General features: G+C 39.7%; 1 protein-coding gene across 3 annotated transcripts in view; it reads right to left on the reverse strand.

Annotated features, from left to right (window-relative positions):
* The window catches only part of snx29 (sorting nexin 29), a 128,095-nt gene that overhangs the window by 23,770 nt on the left and 77,892 nt on the right, over positions 1–26,433 (reverse strand). For all 3 annotated transcript variants that reach the window (XM_067488052.1, XM_067488050.1, XM_067488051.1), the window contains exons 16-19: positions 23,210–23,326; positions 21,786–21,841; positions 21,287–21,368; positions 318–458 (exon numbers count right to left, since the gene is read on the reverse strand). In XM_067488052.1, coding sequence (XP_067344153.1) covers positions 318–458; positions 21,287–21,368; positions 21,786–21,841; positions 23,210–23,326 — 396 coding nt within the window. The remainder of the gene's footprint in view (positions 1–317; positions 459–21,286; positions 21,369–21,785; positions 21,842–23,209; positions 23,327–26,433) is intronic.

A 26,433-nucleotide genomic window follows, 5' to 3' on the forward strand; every position in this document is an offset into this window, starting at 1 on the left:
AGCACAGGGAGAACATGCAAACTCACAGAAAGGCTGCAGCTGGCAGGGATTTGAACTGGGGACCTTCTAGCCATTTCACAACCCTGCTGTCCTACACTGCATATAATATTCAAATAGCTGGCCCAGATAGCAAAAAATTGTAATAAACTCTAACAGAAATCTGTGGGCAATAGCCATGGGTAATATCCTATTATTGTAAACTGCATACGCTCCATGAGAGAATGGTATAGTAATGTTAACTACAGCCGTGTTACTTATTTTATAAAAATAACTGGTGTCAAACATTTACCTTTACCGCACAGTGACTATTAGCTCACCTTGTTCCCAATGGCTTTTTTGGGTGGGAAGTTGAAAGTGTCCACCTGAGGAAACTGGGTTCTCAGGTAGTTGTGGAGCTCCCTGAACTCTGTGTATCGTCTGTACACATTCCACTCATTGTCCAGGATGCGGATGTAGACCTAAGAACAGGACAAACACATCATCAGTACCATGAATATCATCATCATTCGCCAAATCTCTCCTCAAATAAGGAAACAGAACAAGTTAACTAAACTACAATTTAGTAATCAAATTATTTTACCGTTAAAAATTAAAGATAAAAAAAAAAAAAAAAATTGAAAAACACACTAATAGAAGAGTGTTGTGTAACAGCTGTTTTTGTTGTTCATACATGTGTCATTAGGCTCTAACAGTGCTTTCAATAAATGAATGACACGAGTGAAAGAATGACTTCCTCTCATCCTTGTAAATGTGCATTTTCACTTACATACTGCAACACATAACAAAGAAAGATTCTGTCTCTAGACGTGACTGTGCTGCCACCATTTCCATGCACCATTAGCTGCTTTATTCAGACTCACGAAAGATAGAGGGAGCAGAGAGAAAAAAAGATGAGCCTATTACAAGATAGGGAGGGATAAAAAAGAGCAGGAGATGGGTTCCATTTTCACAGTAGACAACAAGAAAAGCCAAGAGACAAAAAAGAGAGTGCAGAATGGTTTTTGAGAATTCAATTTTAAAATGTCCAACCACAAAAACATACAGAAAACTGAAATTGATTTAAAAATTGGCCAAATGTAGCAAGGCATACCTCAACCAAAGTATAAACGCAAGGCAAGAAAAGTGCAATAACGTATGTCTGCATGTTTCCTTTTGAACCCACGTCTCTTACAGTGTTTATGAGTGATTGATTGATTAATTCTGTTATCAGCAGCAATCACTTACTACAGCCTTTTTAAGCTGTTTATTAACAGTTCATCATCCAGTGTTATTTCACTTTTTATTGTTTGATATCTTACCTAACATTTATTTATTTTTTTTACATCGACAAGGGCTCAGGGTGAAACGAACGCACACTCGCACATTGCAAAAGACTATCTATAGGCACCAGTAGACAGAAGTGCTTGTTGTTGTCAATGGTCAGTCAGTGGTTCAACAACGACTGACACCACCTCCCACCACACCTACATCAATGACTGGAGCGGCTGCAAGTGGTGATGAGAACTTATGGAATTATTTTCAATGTTTGGTTTAAAGTATACACTACAATTACAAAGTAGCTGCCGAGTAGAGTCAGTTAAGTCTTTACTATTCAAATATTATCATGAAGAAATAGTGTGTTTTTGTATTATCAACCAAGTTATCACAGCACAGAGTGCTTGCAGGTTTTAAGGAAAAAAAAAAATAGAGATTTTGACCTGATTGTGGATCTGAATGATGAGTTAAGCATACATACATAAATTATGTTCATTTACAATGATTCTAGGTTTGTACCATTTCATGGCGATTCATTTTGTCGATGTTGAAATAATGTCTTGGATAAAATCAAATCTCAGGCCTGCAGGTGGTCTCGGGCGAAATGTGGTATTTCAAAGCATTCATCATTATCGTCTTTACAAAGTTCTATGAGACTCCAGGACAACACTGCCATCTTTAGAGTCATTTCTCTGCCTGGCTGAAAAAGAAGTTACTGTCCTAAATAATGGTGTGATAGAACAGGCATATTTGGTTGTGTCTGTCAATATTTGGCTTTAAACTCCAAAGACGTTAGAAGTAATTTAATGTTCTTTTCAGAGGCATTGACATCAAAGTGTCAGAGCCACTGGAACTCTACATTTTGTGCTCATGTCAATTTTAAAAATACATTTTGACAGACACTAAACAAGAGGATTATGACAGATGTGTTTGGGTTTTTTTTTTTTTTGAGGTGAGAATTTCTTTACTCTGGGATTTTATTTCAGCATGCATACTACAATGCTGTCTAGGTTATATGACAAACATGTAAAAAGGCAGTATTTTGGACAGTCATTCAGAGGAGACTACCAGCAGAAACATTCTTAGCTTGTCCTAAATGTCTCAATGTTAATACTACAGCATCGGTGACAGACGTGTCTCGACACTGTTAATGTTATACAGTGATATCAGAAAGAACATTTAATAGTGGAGTTAAATACATGATGTGCCATCGTTTAAACAAACATCTACCAATAAGTGGGAGGTGAGAAATAACACCAAGATGTTTTTTCCTTGATCCTACGGTATGTCTGATTCTCTCTGTCCACTTTCTCAATTAATGGACTCTTTATCTAGAGTACAAACACGATTCTGTGGTTATACTTAGAATTTTATACAGTGATATGAACACATTTATTTTGAATGAAAGCTCTGATATGTAAGACAAAATTAAACCTCGAAGATATCTAATCCTTAACTTTGGAACCAATTTATATATACATTAAAAAAAAGACAGGCAAGATTTAAGGACTGATGGAGACAATATGTTCGCAGAAGTGAAGATAGAGGGCAAAGATATCGCAAAAGGTGAAAAGACCAGGTGCAGCATACAGCCAGAAGCTGGTGTAGTCTGCCTTGCTCATTTGGTTGAATTACCAACACCCGCAGTCACTGTGACAGGTTGACAGACAGCTCATTAAGAAAAGTTAAGAAAATTAATGTACTCAGTATACTGCTTCTCAATCACATCTGAACACATGAGCATGATAAATATATGTTTAGATTCTGTGATTGTTATCAGTTCACCAGTGGGCAGATTATAAACAGGAATTGCTAGAATACCTGCTAACATCCATTCAAGCATTCTTTTAATATTAGACTGCTAATTTGCTAAAACTTTAAAAAATGTCTTGAATAATTTTTTTTCGGAGGAAACCACAATTTCAGACTTTCAAATACACAGTGTGTGATACAAATCTGTGTACGAAGAGCAGATCCACTACAGGAAAAATTCCAATCCAGTAAATGACAGATTGACAAGATGGGAGCAGACAAGGCCACTAATGGACTGGAGACTTGTCATCTCAGCACTTTATGTCTGACCTACAGAAGCACATCTAAGTTTTTACTAACTTATTTTTTGCAAGTTAAGAGAAGCACTCATTTGGTGCTCTCTGGATAAGTGTGTGTGTGTGTGTGTAATGGCATCTTTCAACTTGATCACAGTTATGAGTGACTAAAGTGGCCCATAATAAAAGGCCTTTTTCAGGAAGAAACAAAGATTCCTATATAAAATATTTTACTACAGAGATAAAAAAAAAATAATACATTCACACCTTGTGCAAAGACCACAGAAAATCAAGGAAAAAAATCGACATGTAGATGAATCGTTTACATGTAATCCCAACCAATAATTCAGAATTCACAACTTTGATTTGAGCTTGTCAAAAGTGTTTACATACGGTGGATGTGCAAGAGCACAAAACATCTTAGAGTGGAATATCTGTATGGTTGCCACAATCACTCCATCATTGTAAAAAATAGGCCTAGGAACGTCAAAGTGACAGCCACACGGAGCAATTACTGCAGCATTAGTTTGAGGGCTTGACATTTTAAAATATATTCCATACATTATTTTTCCACTGCAATGACTCGGCTCATAAATATTCTATATGATCTTCTGAATTGACCTTCTCAACAAGGCTCGGACAAGCATAAATAAGAAGCAGCTAGTGTACCTTTTCAGACCAATTAAAGCATACTCATCATGTTTCACTTCAGATTAGATAAAGTGGACTTATAATACTTAAAAGTAACATTTTGATGTTTGTGTGGGGGGAATTTGCTGGGATAAAATGTATCTTGCAGCAAATTTCCCCCTATGATATTGTCAACATAACCCAGAATAAGCATATTCAGTAGCCTGCTCCACACATCCGACTACAAAACAAATGTCTTTAAATACTACATATCACATCACTTCCTGGTTCTGATTATACATCAAAAGCTGTATTATAAAAGATGCAATGATAAAATACAGTGTAATTCCTCAGACATCAAATGGCTCCTAACATATGGTTGTATTAGCACTGCGAGCTTAATCCACTTTACACCGTCTCATTGGCACACTTATTTATGGCAACGCATTAGCCTCTGCACACAGCTACCGACTCCCTCCTCCTGACTAATCACAAACAGTCCTTTATTATCTCTGCCAAAAATCTTAAAGACATTTAAACTACGGCACCCTCGAATATTTGAGCAACGATGCTTTGATAATTCCAATAAAAGCTGACTTCAAAACAGGAACAGGGTCTCTAATCATGGTTCAGAGGGACCTTGTGGAAAACATTCAATTCGTAGCTGTCATTAAAAGCTTGACAGCGATGGACCCAGTCCTACTGTCAGCGTTTAAATGGGTTTGAGAATATCTGACAAAGCATAATAACACAGATGATGAAAATATGACCTCAGCGAGTCAACATCAGAAAATCCATCTTCGGTATTTTATGTTGCTTTTAGTGGTGTAATTTACTGTACTTTTTATATTTCCACTCTTCTCACAAATTGTCTCACCTATTTCAGGTACACATTCGCTGCATTCAGCTTCAGGATATGCTGCAGCTCCTTGGTCACAATGCTATATTTCTTATACAGCAGTTGCATAGAATTTTTAGGCACAGACTGTTGTCTCTATGCCTTTTGCACAATCGATTTCTCTCTATGATGCACATAATCATTGTAGAAAAAGATGTTTCCAAAGTGTTCAAGAGCTGGACTGGTCTGACACCAATGGTCCACTGTTGACATTTTAAGTGCCCCTTCTTATTCAAACTCAATTTCAATTCCGCACTAGAAAGAGTTTTGTCTAGAGGACAGTACTTTGTAGGGGTTAGGTCACTGGCACTTTGGCTGGGCTGGGAGTCCAAACCATAACCGATGCAGCTATAAGCAATAAAGTCAACAAAACAGAAACTGTTACATGGCCCGAGTAGGTGAACATTTGTACCATCAAAAGGATATGAGATGGAAAACTGAAAGTATGAATAGTTAAACAACTACAAATTAGGTTTAGCGGCCAGCTGATTTCCAAATTACGACAGAAAAAGAGGCAACAATGAGCCCGTCTCTATTCAAAGGTTAAAGAATATTTATTTTCCAGCAGTTTTAAAGTTCACTAATTATCAAATAACATCCTGCTTTTTTTAGTTTGTTTAATTTTAAGCAATCAGCCAATGCATCTGTGTTCTCCTCTTTTATATATCCTCAAAAAATGATCAGAAACCTTTATGTTGATTAAAAAAATTGGACTCCCATATTTTCCATATGACTAATTATCATTTGTTCTCTGCTGTTGCTTGAAAGATTAAGGCTGATCTTTTTTCAGCTGTTCACTTGAATGGGCAGGACTAAATGCTGAAAGACAGATGGCCAAGACAGAGACAGTAAATGAAGAAATAAAAACCAAGAAAGAAATCATGTGAGCATGTGTGCATACATATGATATCTTTTGTTTTTCCATTGCAACTGGATAGTGACACTAAGAACAGTGGTGCTTTGTTTTTTTCAACCTGGCTTACTGTAAATCTAAAAAAAAAATCTCCAAATGCTGACACCTCAGTAACTGCATACACACACAGACAATGATGCATAATTCAATGTTTTAAATTGTGTTTGTGGGTGCGTGTGTGTGTGTTAAATGTTGAGGGAAGTTCCTGCACCTGGTGGAAACCCACATGAAGCTGAGGAGAACATGCACACTTAAAGGAAACCACCGAAACAGCTTCCTGAGGGGAAAGAAAAAAAGTGTGAAATAACTTCTAAAATAAAGATCTGAAACAGGAAGTCTGTGAGAGGATAATTGTAGCTTTTTCTTTGATTGACATTTAACTGGATCTTTAGCCGGAGGGTATTTCAACAAGCAGGGGAGTCATCATAGATGAGGATTGCAGAAAAGTACAGATGGATAATGCTATCTCTCTCTCTTTCCTTGCTGCATCTCCCTGAGAAGACCCTGGTCTGTTGTTCCTCCATTTGACAGCCAGGCTAACTGTAGGAGTTCAGACTGTGGTAAAAGCTGTGTGCAAACCCATTTCCAACACCACAGGCGACCCATACAGAGAGCCCTCTTGCTCACTTCTTGGTTGGAAGACACAAATCCCAGACACAGGCACAAGATGGCTGACGTCTTTGTTGAACAATGTATGAGATTAACAAAATAACTGGGGTTTGGAGATAGATGGAGTTTTCCTACATTAGGTAGACGTAGTACCAAGGGATATATTTACACAGATTTACAAAAATAATGATTTAAAATCCGTCTGTTTCTAACCTCTCCCAACGTGTTCTGCTTGACTTTGAAGGAATGTAACACTTACAAGTGTTTGTTAGCTTAGGAGGAAGGAATTATTTGTGCCAGGCTATGAACCTGTGATAAAAGACTAAAAAAAGAGGGAAGTCACATTCAAGAAAGGCTTTGACAGTGCTGAGAGACATATATGTTTTTAAAGGCAGCTGTAAAACATTATGTGAGCAAAAGAAGAGAATGACTTAAATCAAACCAAAGAAAAAGCTGACAGAGTAACGCGGCATTCCCTGGATTCACCTGGAGTTTTGAAGAAGGGGGACAGCAGCAATTGACCACAAAAAGGAAAGAACAAAATGTCAAACAGTGTCTGTAAACAGCATGTTTTTTAAATGGAAAGATGGAGGTGGAAAATATGTAATAAATATGAGCTTCAATACAAAGCAACAAAAACAGCATACAAGTGTGAGCTAATGATTACATTACAAACAGGGGCATCACTGCAGAGATGAAGTAACTTGAGAGTTGCATGAATGTTTGTATGAAATGTCACGGTAATCTATGCAATAGTTGCTGAACTCTTAATAAAAGCTAAAACATTACCATTATGTTGGTGCTAAAAGAAACCTCAAATGATTTCATCTAGGGACCGTGAATGTCTGGGCAGAATTTTATGAGAATCCATCCAAAGGTTGTTGAGATATTTCTGTGCAAACCAAAGCGGTGACATTACCATTCACAGAACCACTTACTTATTAATGTCAGCAACATAACCAACACGGTTTATCTGAAAACAAGAAAAGGTTCTCAGATGAGGACACACACTGTTTGACTGACAGGAGATACCACGCCAACACGGAACCACTTACAGTATTTCCATAAAAAAGGAGCGTTATGGATTTCCACTTCACACAACAGAGAACTACCTTAACACAGTGTGCCTGAATCTTCTGAGATCCAAAGAAAAAACTGTTTAAAAAAAAAAAAAAAAGGCAGAAAGAGCAGAGACAGGCACGAAGTGAGAAAGGGGACACAGGGATACAGAGACAATGCAGAGAAAGGCAGAATGAGGGAGTGATTACTACTTGATTGCAGTAAAGGTGTTTATTTTAGAGCTCTGCTGCTCTTGACATCCCACAAAATTAGGCACTGTGAGGAGAGGAGCCAGTGGATGCATATGAGGGAGAGAGAAAGAAGGGGCGTTAATGTTGCTGGATGAGTGGAGAGGAGGAGGATCTAAAGCCATTCAAAACAGGGGGCAAGTACAGTTGAACCTGTAAAAAAAAAAAAAAAAAAAAAAAAAAAAGCTAGGTACAAGGCCATGGAAGAGTGATCAGGAGGAGAAAAGCTAAATAAGCTTTTTTTTGACGAGCATGCTTTTTAAATTATACCACGGATAATTAAATGGGCAAATGATTGTCTGATTGAAAAAAATGACTGTGCAACGAAATCAAAAAGCAAAACAACGACTGGCATCACTGTGGCTGCCTGATGAAGCAACGGGTGGCACTTGAACCAAAGTAATTCAAACTCCATGGTTGTGTGGATAAGTGGAAGCAAATGAAAGCTACAAAGCCTCTGCAGCAGACATCAACACACTACTGACTGTGATTATTTGGTTTGACTCATGGATTCAGTAGTGCTACAGGAACGCTGGTACTCTTCATAGGCTGAACTAGACCCCTCCCTTGGTTTAAGGGAGCGTTGCTTTTTACGTCCTTCCTCAGGTCTTCGGTCGTGCACGTGTAACTATTTCCCATCTGCCAATAAAGGCTGAGATATTTATTTTGGGAGATAAAGTCAGTCACCTTTTGTGTGTCCTATGCACTCTGTCTCTACCTGTGTGTGAGGTTACGGGAGGTTTTTGAGGTAGAGGCGAGCTCCTATAGTGCAGTTGACTTATTATCTTAAAGCAACACACTTGGGGAATGGATTATACTTTACTAAATTTACATTGAGTCACTTGGAAGATGCTTTGACCCAAAGTGCCGTAGAATTGAGGGAGACAGAAAGACACGGGAGCAACTTTGGGTTCATTGTCTTGATAAAGGACATTTTGACATGTGAACCTGAGGAGCTGGGGATGCGACTACCGGCCCCAATGCTGCAGGATAACCTGCGGTCAATTTTGAGCTACTGCTGTTCCAAAATGTGTTTCTTTAGGTCTACTCTTGACTTTAACAGTTCCCCTTTACTGCCATTTCAGAGAGTAATTATTTCAAGCTGCAAGTGCTTTGATATGTTTTTACAGACTCCCACTACTGTGTTGACATCAGTTACGGTAGCTTTATTTTGTTGTTTAGAGGAGGCCATGATTTGAAGTGGCAAAGAAAAGGTCTGCCCACACTTTTGCATTTTTCAGTTACTTTTTAATTTTTCTCTACTTTTAAAGTTTATGAGATAAAATATAATTTATGGCAGTAGCACTGATTCTTGGGACTCGTAACGTTGGTTTGGTGCAGAATTTGCATTTATGACTTGTTTTACTTCCATTAGTCTGTAAAATGTAGAAAAAAGCAGCAGCGGATTTTACCAGGAAGATTCTTCTCATTAAAATGTAATAACTATACTATACTGTGTGTGCAGGGAGGGTTTTTAGTCACATTTTACTGACTGACTACCAGAGCCTACATACCTGTCAAAAACAGCACTTAAATGTGCAAGGGACCTATTATTAAAAATATTTTGTTTTATATTTTACTCTTTAAAATGAAGCATATGTCACCCCACTTAACAAGTGTCAGCAAACAATATTCCACCTACTGGCAAACCCTTATTGTATACTGATGCTTTCAAAAGAGACTTTTCTTGAAATGAATTTTTAATTGAATAGACTAGTGCCAAGTAGTAGACTGCATGCACAACTACTGTGTGCAGTTATTTAAAAAAAAAAAATGATGAAAACCGATGCTTTGCGAACAAGAGATGCAATACCACATATTGATAGGATCATTCTCAGCAGCAGCTTTAGAAAGTTTTGTGAAAAAATTTTTTTGGAGACTGTTCAGAACTACTCACATCTATATCTCCACCATTTATCTTGTCATTGCTGTATTTTATGTTGTGCTTTGCCGTGATCTCAACTTTAACTTCCTCAAGGATAGCCACGGCTTCTGGTATTGCCATGAGGTATGCTGTTTCTGAAAAAGTGGTCACGAGGAAGAAATACAGATGAATCAGGGATGATTAAGCCCGAGTCTGTACCCTTATATATCTTAGTATACCTCGAACCAAAGCTGAAGGCTACCTTGAAAACTCTGTCTCCCACCACTGCAGGAGGAAAACTGAACAAGCTACAGCTCTTATCTCTGTCTTTTATCACAATTGGTCCCCTCTTACTCTGTTCTTGTCATTTTCCACTTCATCTTCTGTCAATTCCCTCTCTCCCATATCTCCTCCTCTGCCTTTCAATAAGTACTTGACTAAAAACTCAGTTCCTATAGCAGAACTCTTCCCCTCTCCTTTAGTGGTTTTCAATGTGGTAAAGAAGCCAGTGAGCAAGTGGTTGAGGGTAAGCATGGGAAGTTGGGGATGTAGAATGAAGTAGAGCTAAATGTGAAAGAAAAGAAAGAGGGAAGGGGGGGAAATGAAGCATGACAGAGAGAGGCAGACAATTAGAGAGCAAAACAAAATGGGTAAATATGAATTGAGAGTAACAAGGGAGAACTAGCATAGAGGGCAGAGCACAGAGGGGAGGTGAGGCAGACTGACAAACGATCTCCCAGCCCATGATCTAGTCATGTCTTGGAGCTAAAGTCAAGATGATCACACTCCCTTGAAGGGACAATACAGTCACAAGCCAAATCCTGATTCCACTGCACTAAACCCCACAGGAAGGGAGGGCTGAGCTAAGTATCCAGACCACCTCTCACATCCCATTCCCACCTGCTAACACAGCTTTAAAGAAGTTAGCGTAGGGGCGGCCTTCCTAGAGAGCAGGGACTCGCATCAGGTCTGAATGCTAAGTGAGTCCACACAGCTCAGTGTTACCTTGCTGTGTTAAATAGGCTTAAAAGAAGAATAATGTACTGTAGAGAGAAAGAGGCGTGTGGTGAAAAGTGCAACAACACCTCAGCCCCAATATACAGGTGTGAGGCGTGATGCAGCAAAAACCTGAACCAGACACCATTACTCAAAATTACAGGCTGTTAGGGGATTCAGGGCGTTATACTAATCTAGTGTGTCTTTTTGGGCGTATAGTCAGTGTGCACAATAAAACACTCATACAATGTCAGGCATTACAATCTCACACCACTGTGATACTTTGTGAGACCCACATTGTCAGAATTGTATTTGTCTGAGAGGTGCTAATTTTGTTCATTGGTAATTTTAGAGGCCATTTTGTGGTATTTTGTGAAAGACTGCGGTGCATTGTGCAGTGTGTTGGACTGCACTGAGTCACACGGCCTTCATGCAGTGCAGTTCAACAAAGCAGCACCACAAAATACAAAATGAATAAGCAAAACAAATGACACGTTTTGGAATATCATTAATTTACGAAATCCGTGCAGTCCGTCCTGTTGAAACATTTGTGCTTTGTCATTGGTGTTTGTTAGGTCATTTTGTTTGACTGTTATTTTACAGTTAAAGCTGTAAACACTGTACCCCCAATACTTGTCAAACATTTGAACACCTTCTTAAATTGCCATCCAGCAAGACACTGAACATCCCCAATGTGAGTTGCTCTGTAGGAAAGCGATGAATTAAAAGCCTCAAATGAAAATGTAATGTGAATTACTCCTATACCAAATTTATCGTGGGGCCTATGCTGCAGTGTGCAGCAGTAAATCCAGTCTTTGTGCCTTCCCAAGGGTGTTTAATCTATGAGTGATAGATGTAAGACCAAGACAACGATTGTAATTATCATCATCATTGTAAAACATTCATCATTACCATCATCAATGTAATAGTTATCTCCCTCTGTCCCCATCCATCCATTATCGTAACCATAATCACTCACATGCAAATCCAGACCCAGATCAGATTACTGTATGTGCATCGCAACACATAGATGTGTTTAAAAAAATTGGACATAACTTCATCAGCATTATCTAAAAACAGAACATCCATCTGTCTGTTGAATGCAACATTGGCACATGTGCACAGCTACACACATATGCACAAATTTTGCATTAAGACATATGGATGGATTCATCTGCATTGCTGAAGCAGTCCATCAACATGTGGCCTGAGCCTCTGGCTAATCATAGAAGCTCACACTGAGCATGTCTGGATGTAAAGCTTACTGTCTCAGCAGGCACAAGTCTCCCAAGTTAACCCAGCTCTACCCAATGGCTAATACAGAAAGTCAGTGTACCAGCACATTTCCCACATTGCATTTCTCTTGTGGATGGCAGTCCATCGCAGGCAGCAGCGCACACGTCTAAAAGCGTGTCAGTGCGGACATTTCAATAATTTAATAAGTGGTTGATTTATGTGGTTTCATATGGTGCATATTAAATGATTTGGGAGGCTTTGCAGGGCACAGGGAAGCCAAAGATGGTTTATGTAACTGCTATTAATTGGGACCCTCTATCCCCTGACTTCACAAATGCTACAGTGGAGTTAAAGTGTACAGTACTATGCATGAAAATGAGAATATGTAGAAAAAACAATACAGAGGTACGTTTGTTTTTTTTTCTTACTGACAGTATCTCTAACATTTTATGCAATTCTATACAGATAGAACAAAAAGTGTGAACAGCAAAATGAGGACAAGAATGGGAAGTGGGAAAAGTTAAAGTAGACATTCTCCAATCTAATTAGCACAATTGAAGCAGTGAGAAGTTTGGGGGGTACTGTGGTGCAGGAGGTAGACCGGTCGTCCATCAATCCCACAGTTGTTAGTTCGATCCCCGTCTCCTCCGGTCCCATGTCAAAGTGTCTTTGAGCAAGACACTGAAACCCCACTTAGTTGCTCCTGGTGAGTGTAGCCCAGCTGGTTAGCAGCTCCCCCATCGGTGTGTGTGTGTGTGTCTGCTTGTGAGTGCAAATGGGTAAACGAGAAGCAGTGTAAAGTCATATATTATTGCAGACCATTCACTATTTGCGATTTCCATAAACAGGACTTTAGGTGTATCGCCATTGTTGGGAATGAAATGCAAATGTAAACACACGCCAGTCACACTGGATTACGTTTTGCATTAGTACTTTGATGACGTTTGGGAAATCTGCACCACCTGCATATGTGGTCCAAGATCCAAGGCCCAAGACCTGAAATACTGTTAATTATTTTACTGTTTTACTTTGCAGCTGCACAAATTGGCTGTCCTCATCCTTTCATGCCTGACAGTGAACACCACAAGTATGACTAAAAATTCAAAGTCTCCGGTGACTGAATGTCCATTGGAAACACCTGTGGCTCTGATATGCTCAACTCTCCTGCATCCTCCGCTCCAAGCCTAGACAACATCCACAGGTATGAACAGTCCAAGATGTTTAAATAAAGTGATGTTACCAACAGACAAAATGCTGCTCTTTTGGATTCTAATTTTTCACCCAGGGAATTATTATATTTTAATGAATTTTTTGATCTCAACTATACTGCTCTTTGCCCAATAAAGACTTTGTCTGTTCCCCGACCACCTAAACTATTTTAATTAAAAATTAACTCCTCTAGTTAATCATGAGACTACAACTCATACAGAATCAAAACCCAAAACAATTAAAAGTTCATTACTAAATATCAGATCCCTCTCGTCTAAATGCCCGTTAGTAAATGACTTGACAAATGATAATCAAATTGATTTATTTTGTCTTACTGAAACTTGGTTGTCGCAGGGAGAACACATCAGTCTTAATGAGTCAACCCCCACAAGTCCTATGAATTCTCACATTCCAAGAAGCACAGGCCGAAGTGAAGGATGCAGCAATCTTCCACTCAAGCTTACCAATAAACCCTGAACCTAAACATAGTTATAACTCATTTGAGGGTGTAATAGAAATGTGTCTCTCTTCCTTAGTCAAGCGTTACTAAATCTTGACAGAACTCAGCGTGATGAACCATCTCAGTTTATTACATGCCGGCATGGAGAAGAACACATGGATGTTGGTGTCTTCTTCTGACTGGTATCTCTCAAACCCCTTCTATTTCTACTCAGACCCAAAACAGGAAAACCTGGTTGACTGTTTGCTAATTATCTAACCATATGACTAAATTTACGCTATTCCCCCACAAGAGCCAAACTCTTAGCCTTTCACAAACCTGATCTGATCTGATGAAAATGGGAGGAGATGAAGAGGAAGGAAAGGAAACAAGCAATAGTATTTAAAAAAAAACCTAGTGTTTATAAATAAAGGAACTATTTTTCAGTGGCTTGGGGCAAATCTGCTAATTCACAAGCCAACAAACTGCCAGAGTACAGTTGTAGTAACAAAGATAACGTCACTCTTTTTTGTGGCAGCAGCGCTGATCCCTTCAGAATCACCACAGAAAAATAAGAACACAGCCTCTCAACAACCTCTGACATCTATGACAAGCAATGTTTTTTTTTTAACAGCCCACTGGAAATGTTGTGGTCAAAGAATCCAGGCCCCCATTGAAAACTGGATGAGACCACTGCTGTAGTGTGAAGGCCAGTGATGTAAATTGGGTCAGTGTGCACCGCTGCGGACTCAGTAATTTTTTTTTTTCCATTCTGAGAGAAGAGTGGTGCACATAATACCCACATCTTATAGTAGCTGTAACTTCAATATTGACTTAAATCTTAAGCTGTGACACTGTGCTCCTCTTACTGTAAGCTTAGCACAAAGGAAGCTGCTGCCCTACAGCCAAATAAAGCAACACTGTTCAGTATGTTTCGCTCCATCTTTACATTTTAAATTTCAACAAAATTTTAAATATTGTCTTCTCTGAAACTAACTTATCTAATCACTTAAGCATAAAAAACACATAGCAGCACGTCAATTTATCATACTCAGTCCGTAACTTAGTGTAGAACAGACGTTAATCAAGTACCTCTACTCAGGCTATTGTGTTGTGCACCTGGGTGCACAATGAGTGTGTTGCACATCCTTTTTTATTAAGAGTCTTGAGCAGGCATAATATTTGTAATATTACATACAATATTATATAGTTAAATATGTGTTATTGCAAGATGTAGAGAGAGAGACAGATTGATCAGGAGGACCTGTAAGTCTGCTCTTTCATCATTTTCGGAAGTTTCTCAGTGTTTCGGACAGAAGAACAAACAGATCCACACCAGTTTCTGAAACACTGTCATTCTGCGGCACTTTCTGACTTGATTAATATGAGCAAACTAAAGTCTAGTAGCAAATAAAAAAGTGAATGATATTAAAAATGTAAATAAATCCTTTATTATCAATAGATGTGACCAGTGTGATTAAAGCAGTAACTGTGTGAAGCAGCAGTCTGGAAAGTTTTGAATAATTAGATTATGGCACAATCTGTTCTTAATCTGTTCTTATGAACATTTACTAATCAGTCCCTGCAGGAGCTTGTAATCCACATGTGAATTCTGCACAATCTTGCAATTTAAAATGTCATAAAAACACCACAAAATTAGGGATGTTTACAAATTATTGGTATTATTTAAATTTATTTTGGTAGACCCTCAACTCCAAAAGCCCATTCCTCCACTCCCCTTCTCACAAATCCTAATTTAACTACTGCTGATAGGTGCACATACATAAAAATCTAAACAAATTAGTTTTTTTTTTACAGTCCCTCTTTTTTCCTTTGTGGATAAAATACGGCTAAAAAGTGTTTGTTTTTGTCTCGTGGGAAATGGTGTCAAGTTAAATGTGTGATTCATTGTTGTTCTCAAACTACTGTGGAGGTGGGAGGGTCCCACACGTTTCGTCCTGGAACTTATAGAGAGTAACACCAGCCTCCCAACCTGCCGAAGAATGGAAAATTATTGGGAGAAGATTGAAAAAAGAATGGGAGAGAGGGCATCACAAATGCGTGGGGAAAAAAGGAAAAAAGGTCTGTCTGAAAAAAGACAAAATGGCAGCTAATAAAGAAAAGTTGTGTAAAGTAGGAGAGGGGAGAAGTGAAAAGATGGATGATGATGATGATGATGATGATGATGAGCAGCTAAAACCATGAAAGGGGCAGTGAACACAGTGAGATTGTTAAGCCAAACCTCTTAAATAACATTGAGCTGAAACATTAAGGATGAATCTCAGAGGGACTTCTCTCTAATTTTAGATCCTTTGGGTGTCCTACGAGTCAGTACAAGTTGTGGAAGTTAAACTTTTCCACTTCAAGCTGCCCTAACATCACTGGCATATTATCAGTGTGTATGTACTTGTGTTTGGAGGCGTTGACTAATGACTAATCTAGCCTTTAAAAGCTCCTTGTATGCCAGCTATTCCATTTTCAAATGGGGTGTTCTTGGGGTGTTTTGGTTCGAGATTCAATAATTTGGCAGAAGAAACACATGACAAGCAACTTGTCCAATTATTCTCCTTAAACCTAATCAGAGTGCATAACTACAGATACTATTAGTGGCAAGTAGTCACAGTAATTTGTCTTTTCTTTGTTAGCAAACTAAACTTTATCATAGCTCAGTGAGGTCAGCTGCAGTACAGGGAGTATATCCCTTCTTCTGCTGCAACACCACAGGCATGACACCTACTAATCAACGACCTGAAAGCTCCCATCAGACAGCAGCACAGCACGGCAGCTGCACTGAGTGTCTCAGCAAGACTACCCCAAAGTGCCTGGAAAGAAAAATGTAGAATATCTTGAGCCAAAAAGCATGATTTAGTGCTAACAGTTGGGAAATTCTGAAGTGGTGAAACACTTTCATTTGATGGCCTTAACACTCACATAATGCACTATACAGACAAAATCAGTGAAAGTGTGGTAGGGAGAAAATGCTAATCATAGGAGAAAATGTAATGTTTTTTGGGGGGGGTAGGGGGATTAGCACATTAGCATCCATGAGAGCACATGTTTCAACACACCCATGTGTGGAACTGGACTGAAACAATCACACAAGTCAGGTGTTTATGTTTAACTCAAGGAGGAAAATCCCAAAATGTTGCCTGGTAGACAGAGATAGACAGATAGAGCTTTAATCATTAGTTTGACTCTACTTCTTGCAGACTTAGCACAAAAAGACTAAAAACAGGGGGAAACATTTAGCCTTCCAGCACCTTCCAGCCCCTAAAAAGGCCACTAAAGTCTGAATTATACTTCTGCGTTCTGCACGTACACAAACGTATTGGGGTTATGCTCTGAGATATTCGCATATTTGTTTCTTTTCTACATGCGGGACAGACGTACGTGCCCACAGGTGGCCAGTGCCACGTTTAGCGAACAAGTATTTATGGAAGTTACACCAGGATAAACAAATTACTACACTAAATGATTGTATAGAGAGAAGCAAAACAAAACGGCAACGTTGTATTTATATTTTATAACCTTGCCTGCTAACGGCTCCTATAGCTGCTCCATTTTTCTTTGTTTCTTTATCTTCTTTGTTGTTTTCATTTCCTTTCCAGTTCAATCCCACCTATAGACTTCATGACGTTAACACATCAGCTCATCAACCAGCATCTCCACATAACACATATTTGGAAAGTGTCCATGTCGGGGCCTCTGTGACCCACACATGCCTCTAACCCCCTGCATATGTCTGCATCGACATTTACGTGTACCAATGGAGAAGCAGTCACGTAAAACAGTTTCAATGGATTTTCTAAAATAAACTCATTTCTTAACTGGCACATAATAGGAAACCTAGTCTCTGAATAGTTTTCTCCCTTTCCCAAAGCCTTATTTGATCTGTGTACAGTATGTTTCTGCAAAAGGCCTTATTGCACACACCCCACCTCGGATCCTGATAACATACAACTGGCCGGTACCTCATTTGTTTGGAAAAGAAAAGAGTTCCTCCTCAGCCTTTGACAGATGTTCTTTTCAAACCACAATACAAGCCTAAAATACGCAGACACCGATGAAAGCACAGACACTCATGCATACGGCAAATGACTTCTTGTGTTCGTTGACGATGTGCAAACGATGCTTCCTTCTCTGCTCTCATAATAGCCTCTATTGTGGGTATTGTGTGGGAGAGAGAGAGACACCAATTTGCCTCGGCCAGTATAATTCTCTCATTATGAGTTCAGAAGGGGAAAAGAGGCACAGAGAGGGATGAGGGCCCAGAGGCGCAGCGTTCTACAAAGAGCAAAAACCCAACTGATAATGGAGCAAATCCATCAGTTTCTTGCTCTCCATCTCTGTCTGTCTCTCATCATCCATGCACAGGCCTTACCGAGCTTAAGACGGGTGTCATTTCAGAAAGCTGCTCTGAAGAAATGCAAAAAAAGGAAATGGAGTACAAGCTGTCTTTCCCGCACCATAATACCATGCTATCTGGCTGAGAGAGGAAGAGATAGGGACGCCCCCCAAAAAAGGAAAAGAGCAGCAAGAAGGAGGGCTGACGCAGGAGGGAAAGAGATGAAACAGACATTTAGGAATACACACCATGTAAGAGGTGGTGGCTAGAATAGCCTTTCCTCCTCTCTGGCTGAGTTAAGCAGCAACACGGAGCTGTTGGTTTGTATACTTTCAACCACAAGGTTGCTGTGACCTGACTTAGTCTCCCGCTTTTAAAATCACATTCAGTCTCTGAGCCTCCCAAAACCCTCTCCAGCTTTGGTTATGGCTCATTGCACTCATCACTTGTTCAATTTTGCAAATGTGTGTGTGTGTGTGTGTGGGCATGTGTGCATGCAAGTTTGAGGATGAGAAAAAGACTTAGAGAAAAGTCGAGGCACCTGCTTGGGGGTATTTTAAAGGGACCCTCGCCTTCTCCCCCTGATACTCTCAGGTCTTTAAGAGTGTTGGCTTGGTGTTCAATCACCATAACAACCTCACCTTAACAACAATGACTTCACTAACCTTGGCCATCCATTAGCCTGTCTAAGAACAAAAGCTGTTTCCATAGGGAGCCATTAGACGAATATAGCTCTGGGAGGGGAAGTATCCAATACACCAGATGGGCTGTGCTTTATACCAGCTCCAGGGCTGGACAGCAGTCTCGCAGAGACTGTTATAGAGATGGGGAAACTAGGTTAAATCTGTACAACACATGGAAAATGTTCAGGTTCAATACTGGAATTGATCCATAAAGTGAAACTGCAGGTGGACATTGATTATAACCCAAGGCTTAGCCAGTATCTGCATCATATGTGCATAGACTTTACCCTCATACTTCATTTCTTTGAAATGTATGGGACAATCCTCACAATGACACTGGTTGCTTTCATTGTTTGTTGACAGGAATTGATGACTTTAACTCAGTGACTGCTCGCATTGTTTTTTCTTTTTGGTTTATGTGCTGCAAAAAAAAAAAAAAAAATTTAAAAATCATAATTCAGCGGACAACATATTTTTTTCATCCAGATTAAATAGTCCACTGGAGACACCTTTAAAACATTTAAGTGATGCTGCAACAGAAAATCCCAACTTAAGCTCTCTGCAACAGCTTAGAGGTAGTTGGTCATATACATTGTTATTGATAAAATCAATCAGTTATGAATCCTTGAAAACTGTGCTTTCATATAGCACCATTAGGCTGCACAAACCCATAGGTCCTGCTGCATAAATAAGCTCCCAAATTGCAAGAGCATGTCACATTCCCAACACTGCACTGTGCTTTAAATGAGAGCTGCTTTCCACTGAGGATTTTATCACCACTAATGCCAGAAAATGTCACTTCTAAGCCAATTTCATCACATGTTCAGAATTGTCTCCATATTTTAGTTTTTTGGAAAATGAAGGAAACTAGAGGAATTAAAACAATGCTTGCTATTTACCATCACCATGCTCCTGTCATGGCAGTAGAGATGGATGGAGATTTACACAAATAGGTGTCAAACAGCTCTCAGCTGTTTGACATCCATCCCAGCTCCAAGTTATGAATTTACATCTATTATGTATAAGTTAAACCAGGCTCAGCTCCACAGCCAGCCAGTTCTGACTGAGTTAGAGCTAAGGATGTGTCCCTTTTTGTCCCATATGGTTTTACCCTGGCTAACATTACGGCTGTACCTCCTGGCTAAGGAGCAGTATGTGTGTGTGTTATCCTGTATGACAATTGGACCTGTAAAAGTGTAGGTACCATACCAGCTCTTGCATGTGTTTCTATGTGAATGCCTCTAACCTTTATTTGTATCAGTTTCTGTAAATACCTGTGAGCAGGTATGTTTGCTCTTGGGTGTTATCCAAGGTGTAGAGCTGCATGTATACATTGCACACAGTGAACATTGTGTGTACCACTGTACATATGTGTGTTTATCCACGTATGTCAGTGTGACAGCCTGTGTTTGTGTCTCTATCTAAAGAAGCTGAATCAGAGGACTGACTGCCTGAGTGTGGGAGAGTGTGTGTGTGCATTTCTGTCCTACAGGGGGGAACCGGGGGACGGCTGAGGTGTAACACCTTGTTAATGTGACAGACACAGTAAAACAGTAACAGAGGCAATGAGCTGCCGTTGTCTACTTTACTCGATAACTTGACAGATACAAGGAGAAGCAGCAGTTCAGTTTGTTAAGCCACTCTCGAGTCCAGTTCCCAACACACCTTACTTAGATAAGTACCTGACACAGAGCTCAGGAAACACTATTTTAGTTAAGTCCAGCTGTGCTGTTATCATTGACATAAATGCTGTAACATTTGATAACACTTGATGACAAACTTTGAAGTGGGACCGACTGCAGCAGGTCACTTTTTTTGGGACTGATTTAGTAATGATTGACAAGCGATACATGACTATGCTGGAAGGGTGCAACACAAAAAAAGGTGTCAGGTTAAAAAACCTCTGTGAATATAAAGATCAGTGTAAAAGAGGTGAAACAGTAAAATGTATTTGTTTTCCTTTTCTTGGCCTGCTGTTCTCGACGACCATTTTCTAAGCCTAACAGTGTTAGGCTGTTACCTTTATCCACATGACAGGCATGTATTAGTGTCAACCTTTGGAAAATGCATCTATAGTCATTCAAGCAGCTCAGTGAAGGCGTAGCAACAGTATCACTTTGAGCAAACTGTTAACATTAAAACACCAACATGCTCACTAAAACAACCAACCATGACAGTTCAATGTGCTCCCATTCTATAATACAGTAATTAGAATTAAATACAAAGTCTGGATTAGGCTAAGGTAAATGCCCCAGGCTTTGCAGGTGAGGTGGTTTGTGATAAAGCACCAAAACTGGACATACATTTGAAATGATGGTGCAAGATGAAAAAGCAAAGGATCCTCAAAGTTATTATTTATCAAAATCGGCATGTTGATGTATGCACAAAATACCAAGACAACCCAATACTGTCTGGGTGCAGAGCTGGACTGAGTTGATGGCTAAAGTTTTCTCCCTGTAAACAAAAATGTAGGATGTGCCTGCAAAGTATTCTGTTTGACCACTTGAGCATGAGAGGAATGCAATGATGCTAATGAACCCTGATGATGAGGTATTAATGCAAACTTGCTAATATATGCTAATGCATAACTATTTTAGAGCTTGCTCATTTGTTTCCTTGCTTGGTGGCTTAATGAACTTGCAACTCCTTTTTCTTTATTGCATTGTTTATATTTCAATAAAAAAAAATGATCACAAACTGTAATCCAGGGTAATCCAGTATGAATAAAGCATACAACTCATAATACATAAATCAATGTGTCCTAACTAACTGAATGTATTTTCTCGATTTGCCTGGTAAACCAAAGGCACTACTTTGACAGGGAGATTTTAATTATGTGGCTGAAGGTACTGTACCTGATAGACGTGGTAAGCGTTGGCAGCTCTGCCCTGCAGGAACACAGAGGGGATCCACACATTGATGAGAGCGCGATGAGCCCTGAGTGACATAAACAACAAACCATCCTTACTGCCGTCGTCATTATCATCATCATTATCATTATCACTGGCAGCAGCAACATCAACAGTGTGTCAGCACGAGGCTTGGACAGATAGAGAAAATTACAGCTCACTCTGGTAAAACACCTTGAAATCTAATTTGGTCATGATCTGAGTTGAACAAATGAATGAATGTATGAAATCAAACAGTGTTTGAGCTTTGTTCACAGCTAAATTCGAGAGTGAATAAGCTAGGTATAATTAAGCTGGGAGAGCATGTGTTTTACATGCATGAGATGTAGCTCTGTAAAAAAGAGACACCGATATAATGAGTGGGAAGATTGGAAAAGGAGCGAGAGAAATAAAGTGAGGGGGGTGGCAGAGTAATAGAGGAAGAGTAAAAGAGATATATTCTCACGTCTCAAAATCTGACAGGCTGGGATCATCTGACGTCTGGCTTAAATCGCCTGGAACCTGGGAAAATGAGAGAGGGGACATTGATAGTGAATAAGACTCGAACAAAAGACATTCATTACAATTTGTACAAATGCACATACACACATGCACATACACACACTCACACGGTATTTACAACACACATTCCCAGTTTGTTGTAATTAAAAATGATCAGTAGTAGTGGTTATCTTATTGTGACCCCCTCTCTGCAGTTGTTTGTTGTATTGTGCTGATGTGTCTGAGAGTTCATCAGGCCTGCAGATTTATATAATGGTTTGCTTCAAGGTATCTTGAGGGACCATATGAACAGGCCCAGATGTTGGCCCTCTGGATGAGTATAAGAGTGTGTGTGTGTGTGTGTGTGTGTGTGTGTGTGTGTGTGTCGTCCTTTCGTTTTTCTCATCCAGAACCGGATTGTCAGCTTCTTAGCTCTCCCACAGAGACTATCTAAATGTGGGCGAAAACACTGTCACCACAGCCACATGAGTGAGGTCTCCAGCCACCAGGCTTTTGATGAAACCCTCCAACAGTCATACACACACAGAAAGTAATAGACGAGTGAGACAGGGAAAGACAGAAGGTGAGGTAGAGCGGCAGAGAGAAAGTGACAAGATTTGTCTACAGCAGCTCATGGAAGCTGGAATCATGCAGTAATCAGGAGCCAGACATGGACACACACACACACACACACACACACACAGGGGAAGACACACAGACAAAGTGACCGGTCCAGCAGAGCAGGGCTGAAGCTGAGGGATAAGAGGTCCTATCTTCAGCCTGGGGCTCCCATCACTGCTGCTGTATAAACTCAAGCTGTGGATTGTGTGTGTGTTGTGTGTGTATGCTTCGAGCTCTCTTGAGCATGGCCAGATGTTGGCATGCTGTGTGTGCTACTTGATACTGTAGAAAATGAATGAACGAATGACTTCGAAAACTCTGAAAAAAGCAGTTTGTTTAAAGTGGATAGTTAGCATTAGGAGTGACAAAGGAGACATTAAAAGTGCTTTACACACAGAAAATCAAACCTTATCAGGTATAATAACGTAAGCACTGTTTGACTGAAGGAGTATTTCTGTAAGCTGCATGTTGGAAGTACATAAAAAGAAAGAAAACTGAAATCTCACAGACTGCAACTGCAAGAAAAATGCATTGAACTGTTATTGGCAGTCATTGACTACAGAGAAAAATGAGCAGAGGGCAAGTGCAAAAACAAACAGAAGGAAGTGGAGCTGAAAATCAAACAAAATCACTGGGAGGAAATTCAAGAAAATGGCCGGGTGACAGATACGGAAGGCAGGAGGAACAAGAGAAAACCTGCAGAGAAATCAGATGGGAGGGTACATCAGTGTTTGTGTGTGTGTGTGTGTGTGTGTGTGTGTGTCTTACTGGTCCTCTCAGGTCAATGAGTTCCTGTCTCATCTGGACAATCAGGTGGTCTTTGGCCATGAGGGAACGGTATAGGCGCTCATTAAACTCTATCAACTCACCGTGCATCTCGGCCACCTGCAGCACACATGCAAACAAGACAGGACACAAAGGGCACTTAAAGTAACGATGCTGGATAAGATTATTATATAAAATACACTGTAACATAAAATTAGTCAAGAGACACCATGTAAACAACACAAAGTTCAGCACGTGAACACTCAATAATACAATTTTCAGTTTGTGTTTGACACACAAAAGGCAGAAGCACTCAGGTGAGATGTAATGGATGCTGACAGCAGGACAGATTCTGGGAAATAGTTAAACCTCTGACAGAAATGGGAGAGAGAGCGAGGGGTGAAAGAAAGAGTTAGGAAGAAGGAGAAAAAGTGAGGGGGTGAGGCTAGTTCATATCTTAAGCAGTCAGACTCCTGCCAGCCCGCTAATCAATTGTCCTCAGCTCTAACTAACCTTGACATGGTGTTATTCAAATGTGTGTGTGTGTGTGCTCATGCAAATAGGGCAGAGCTATTTTGTGTGTGTTTCCCGATCTAACCAGGCTGGACAGTGTGGACAGGTCTCTGTCAGGAGACTGACAGCTCTGACACACACTGTGCTGTATGGAGGACACCTGCTGTCACAGCCGCTTCGGCAGTGCCTGGGTGCTGGCTGACAGGTGAGCAGAGCTGCTGTGCCACCGCTGCTCCAACACCGACCTTCATACATTAACTTATTCACATCCTATTTAAGAGCCCACACGCTGCCATAAAGGAGGAGAGACCTCTTATGCAATAACAACAATGCTGACGAGAGTTCACTGAGCATTTCTCTAAATTGTTTGGTGTCAAACTACATTTTTCTCTTGATACAACATTTTAAGTGTATTATTAGAATTTATATAATACACAACAACACGAAACTGCAAAAAAATGTCAAGCTGCAGAACACAAAAAGTGTAATTTCAGAAGCAAACAAAAGCTACACTGAAAGCAACAGAAATTAAACACAAGCAAAAAACATTTTTAACTTTTCAATGAGGCAAGTGGGAGAATGCATTGGATGTAGAGCCACGATTTGTGCTAACATTACACATGTACACGTGCAGTTTTGTAGGCTAAGGGGACACATGTTCTGTATTTTTTAAAACGATTTAACCTTTATTTAACAGTTAGATTGTGAACAGGCCACTGTGATTAGTGGAAGACCCAGTCCATCCTGAGTTTATAGCTGTTCACGTCTTTGTTTTTTGTTTTTACCCTTAGCTCCAATAAATAATTACCGAGATAAAGGACAGGTTCTTTTTCTCCTGTCTTTCCTCAATATTATTTCTCGGCCAGGAGCATTCACTTGCTGAAGTCTGAGCAGTTATTTACTGAACTTTGGAAGTGCGTTTTGTTACCCTTGCTACTTGTCTCCAGTCTTTATGCTAAGCTAAGCTAACTAAATGCTGGCTGCAACCTTAACATTAAGATAAAAGTGGTACCAGTTATTAAATGTTGTCATATTCCAAACAACACTTACATATGTTCAGTAAAAACATTTTTGGTGGCTGTTAAGATTTCTTTCTAACTTGATTCCTTCCCCCAGACAACAATTTCTCGAGCTGCAGTGGAAGAACAGCTAGTTTATTCAGGGGTCGCCGCTGCGCAACGTGCTCCGCATGTCGATTTGGCATGAATTTGTACGTCGGATGCCCTTCCTGCTGCAACGCTTCCATTTTATCCTTGCCGGGACTAGCACTAAGGCGGCCCTTGGTGGCTGGGCAGGGCCACACCTGGTGGGGTGGGATTCAAACCCGCTGCCTTCTGCATCCCGACCCAATGCTCTAACACTGAGCCACCAGGCCCCCTTCTGCAGAATATTAACCAAAAAAATTTTGCAGGACTAAAAAAAACGCTACTTTTTGCCACAGTGCGAGGACTATGGATTTAGTTTCTTCTCTTTTACACTGGAAACACAGAGTATAAATGAGAATATGAAGGATGCTGTAATACAGCCATTGCCAGGAACTGGATTGGCATCAATGACACTCCCACCGTAACCCAGCCACACACTGCTACCCTCTTTGATGCAGCAATGCATTTTCACATAAATGCATTTAATTATTGTTTTTTTTAATAAATTTTTATAAAATGGACTGAATTCAGTCTATTCCAATGGCATCAAAGTAGTTTCAAACCTTCAGTTGCCATGACAACCCTTTCTGTATTCAAAAATACAGAAAGCAAGGCTACTCTGGAGCAGACTGCCTCTGGGCTAAAGAAACATTTCTCCTTATGGAACTTCAAATTTGAATGCCCCCTGTTGAGCCAAACAGTGAAACGTTAGAAAGGGAAATGTGACTGCAAAATCTGGAAACATAATTTAAATGTGGGTAAAATCTGACTTAAATGTGTATAAAAATGTGATACATATAGTGCAAAATAACTTTTAAAAGCATTGATAGCAAGGAAGTATACAGATGACTCTTCTTTAATAAATACAGCATACATCAATTCCACAGGAGCACAAAATGAGGTCTTCTGTGTTTTGCTTAAACTGTGATTAAAAGAAAATTTACTTTGTCCCGCAAAAGAACAGGGATTCATTCCTCTGTTACATTTGTTTTACCAGACACTAAAAAGCCTTAGAATAATGAGAGAGAATATTAAATTAATTGGACAAATATCTGAGCACCATAATAGAGGCTTCACCCAATGTGACAACCATGCCTCGACTATTAGTACACACCACATAAAAGTAATCATAACACAAATAATGATAATAATCTGCATTGTCTATATAAAAACACTATTTAATGGATGTTCCTGTAATAGATGCTGTTAACAGTTTCTCTCATTAACGCAGCAGTGGTTGCAATTAAAGAAAGTTTCACCAAGGACACTGTGTTTTGACGTGTGTGCCCGCCGTTGCTTTGCAGCATTGCTGTTTAAGTGCAAGCCAGGAATTATGACGTGAATAACAATGTGGGTATCCTCGGGCAGGCTGTTAAATCTTTCCACTGTCAAACACAACCCGAGCTGTACAAGTAATAATCTACCAAAAGTTTCAAATAATTTATTTGCAAAATGTCTGGCAGTTTTAGAAGGTCTTCATTACACTGAAGCTGATTTAAATTATACGCATTTCAAAAAGTTTTTTTAAATGCTAAAAAAAAAAAAGGTCCTCATTATTAAATTACAATA

The sequence above is a fragment of the Channa argus genome, chromosome 20 (assembly GCF_033026475.1).
Source record: "Channa argus isolate prfri chromosome 20, Channa argus male v1.0, whole genome shotgun sequence".
Classification (NCBI taxonomy): domain Eukaryota; kingdom Metazoa; phylum Chordata; class Actinopteri; order Anabantiformes; family Channidae; genus Channa; species Channa argus.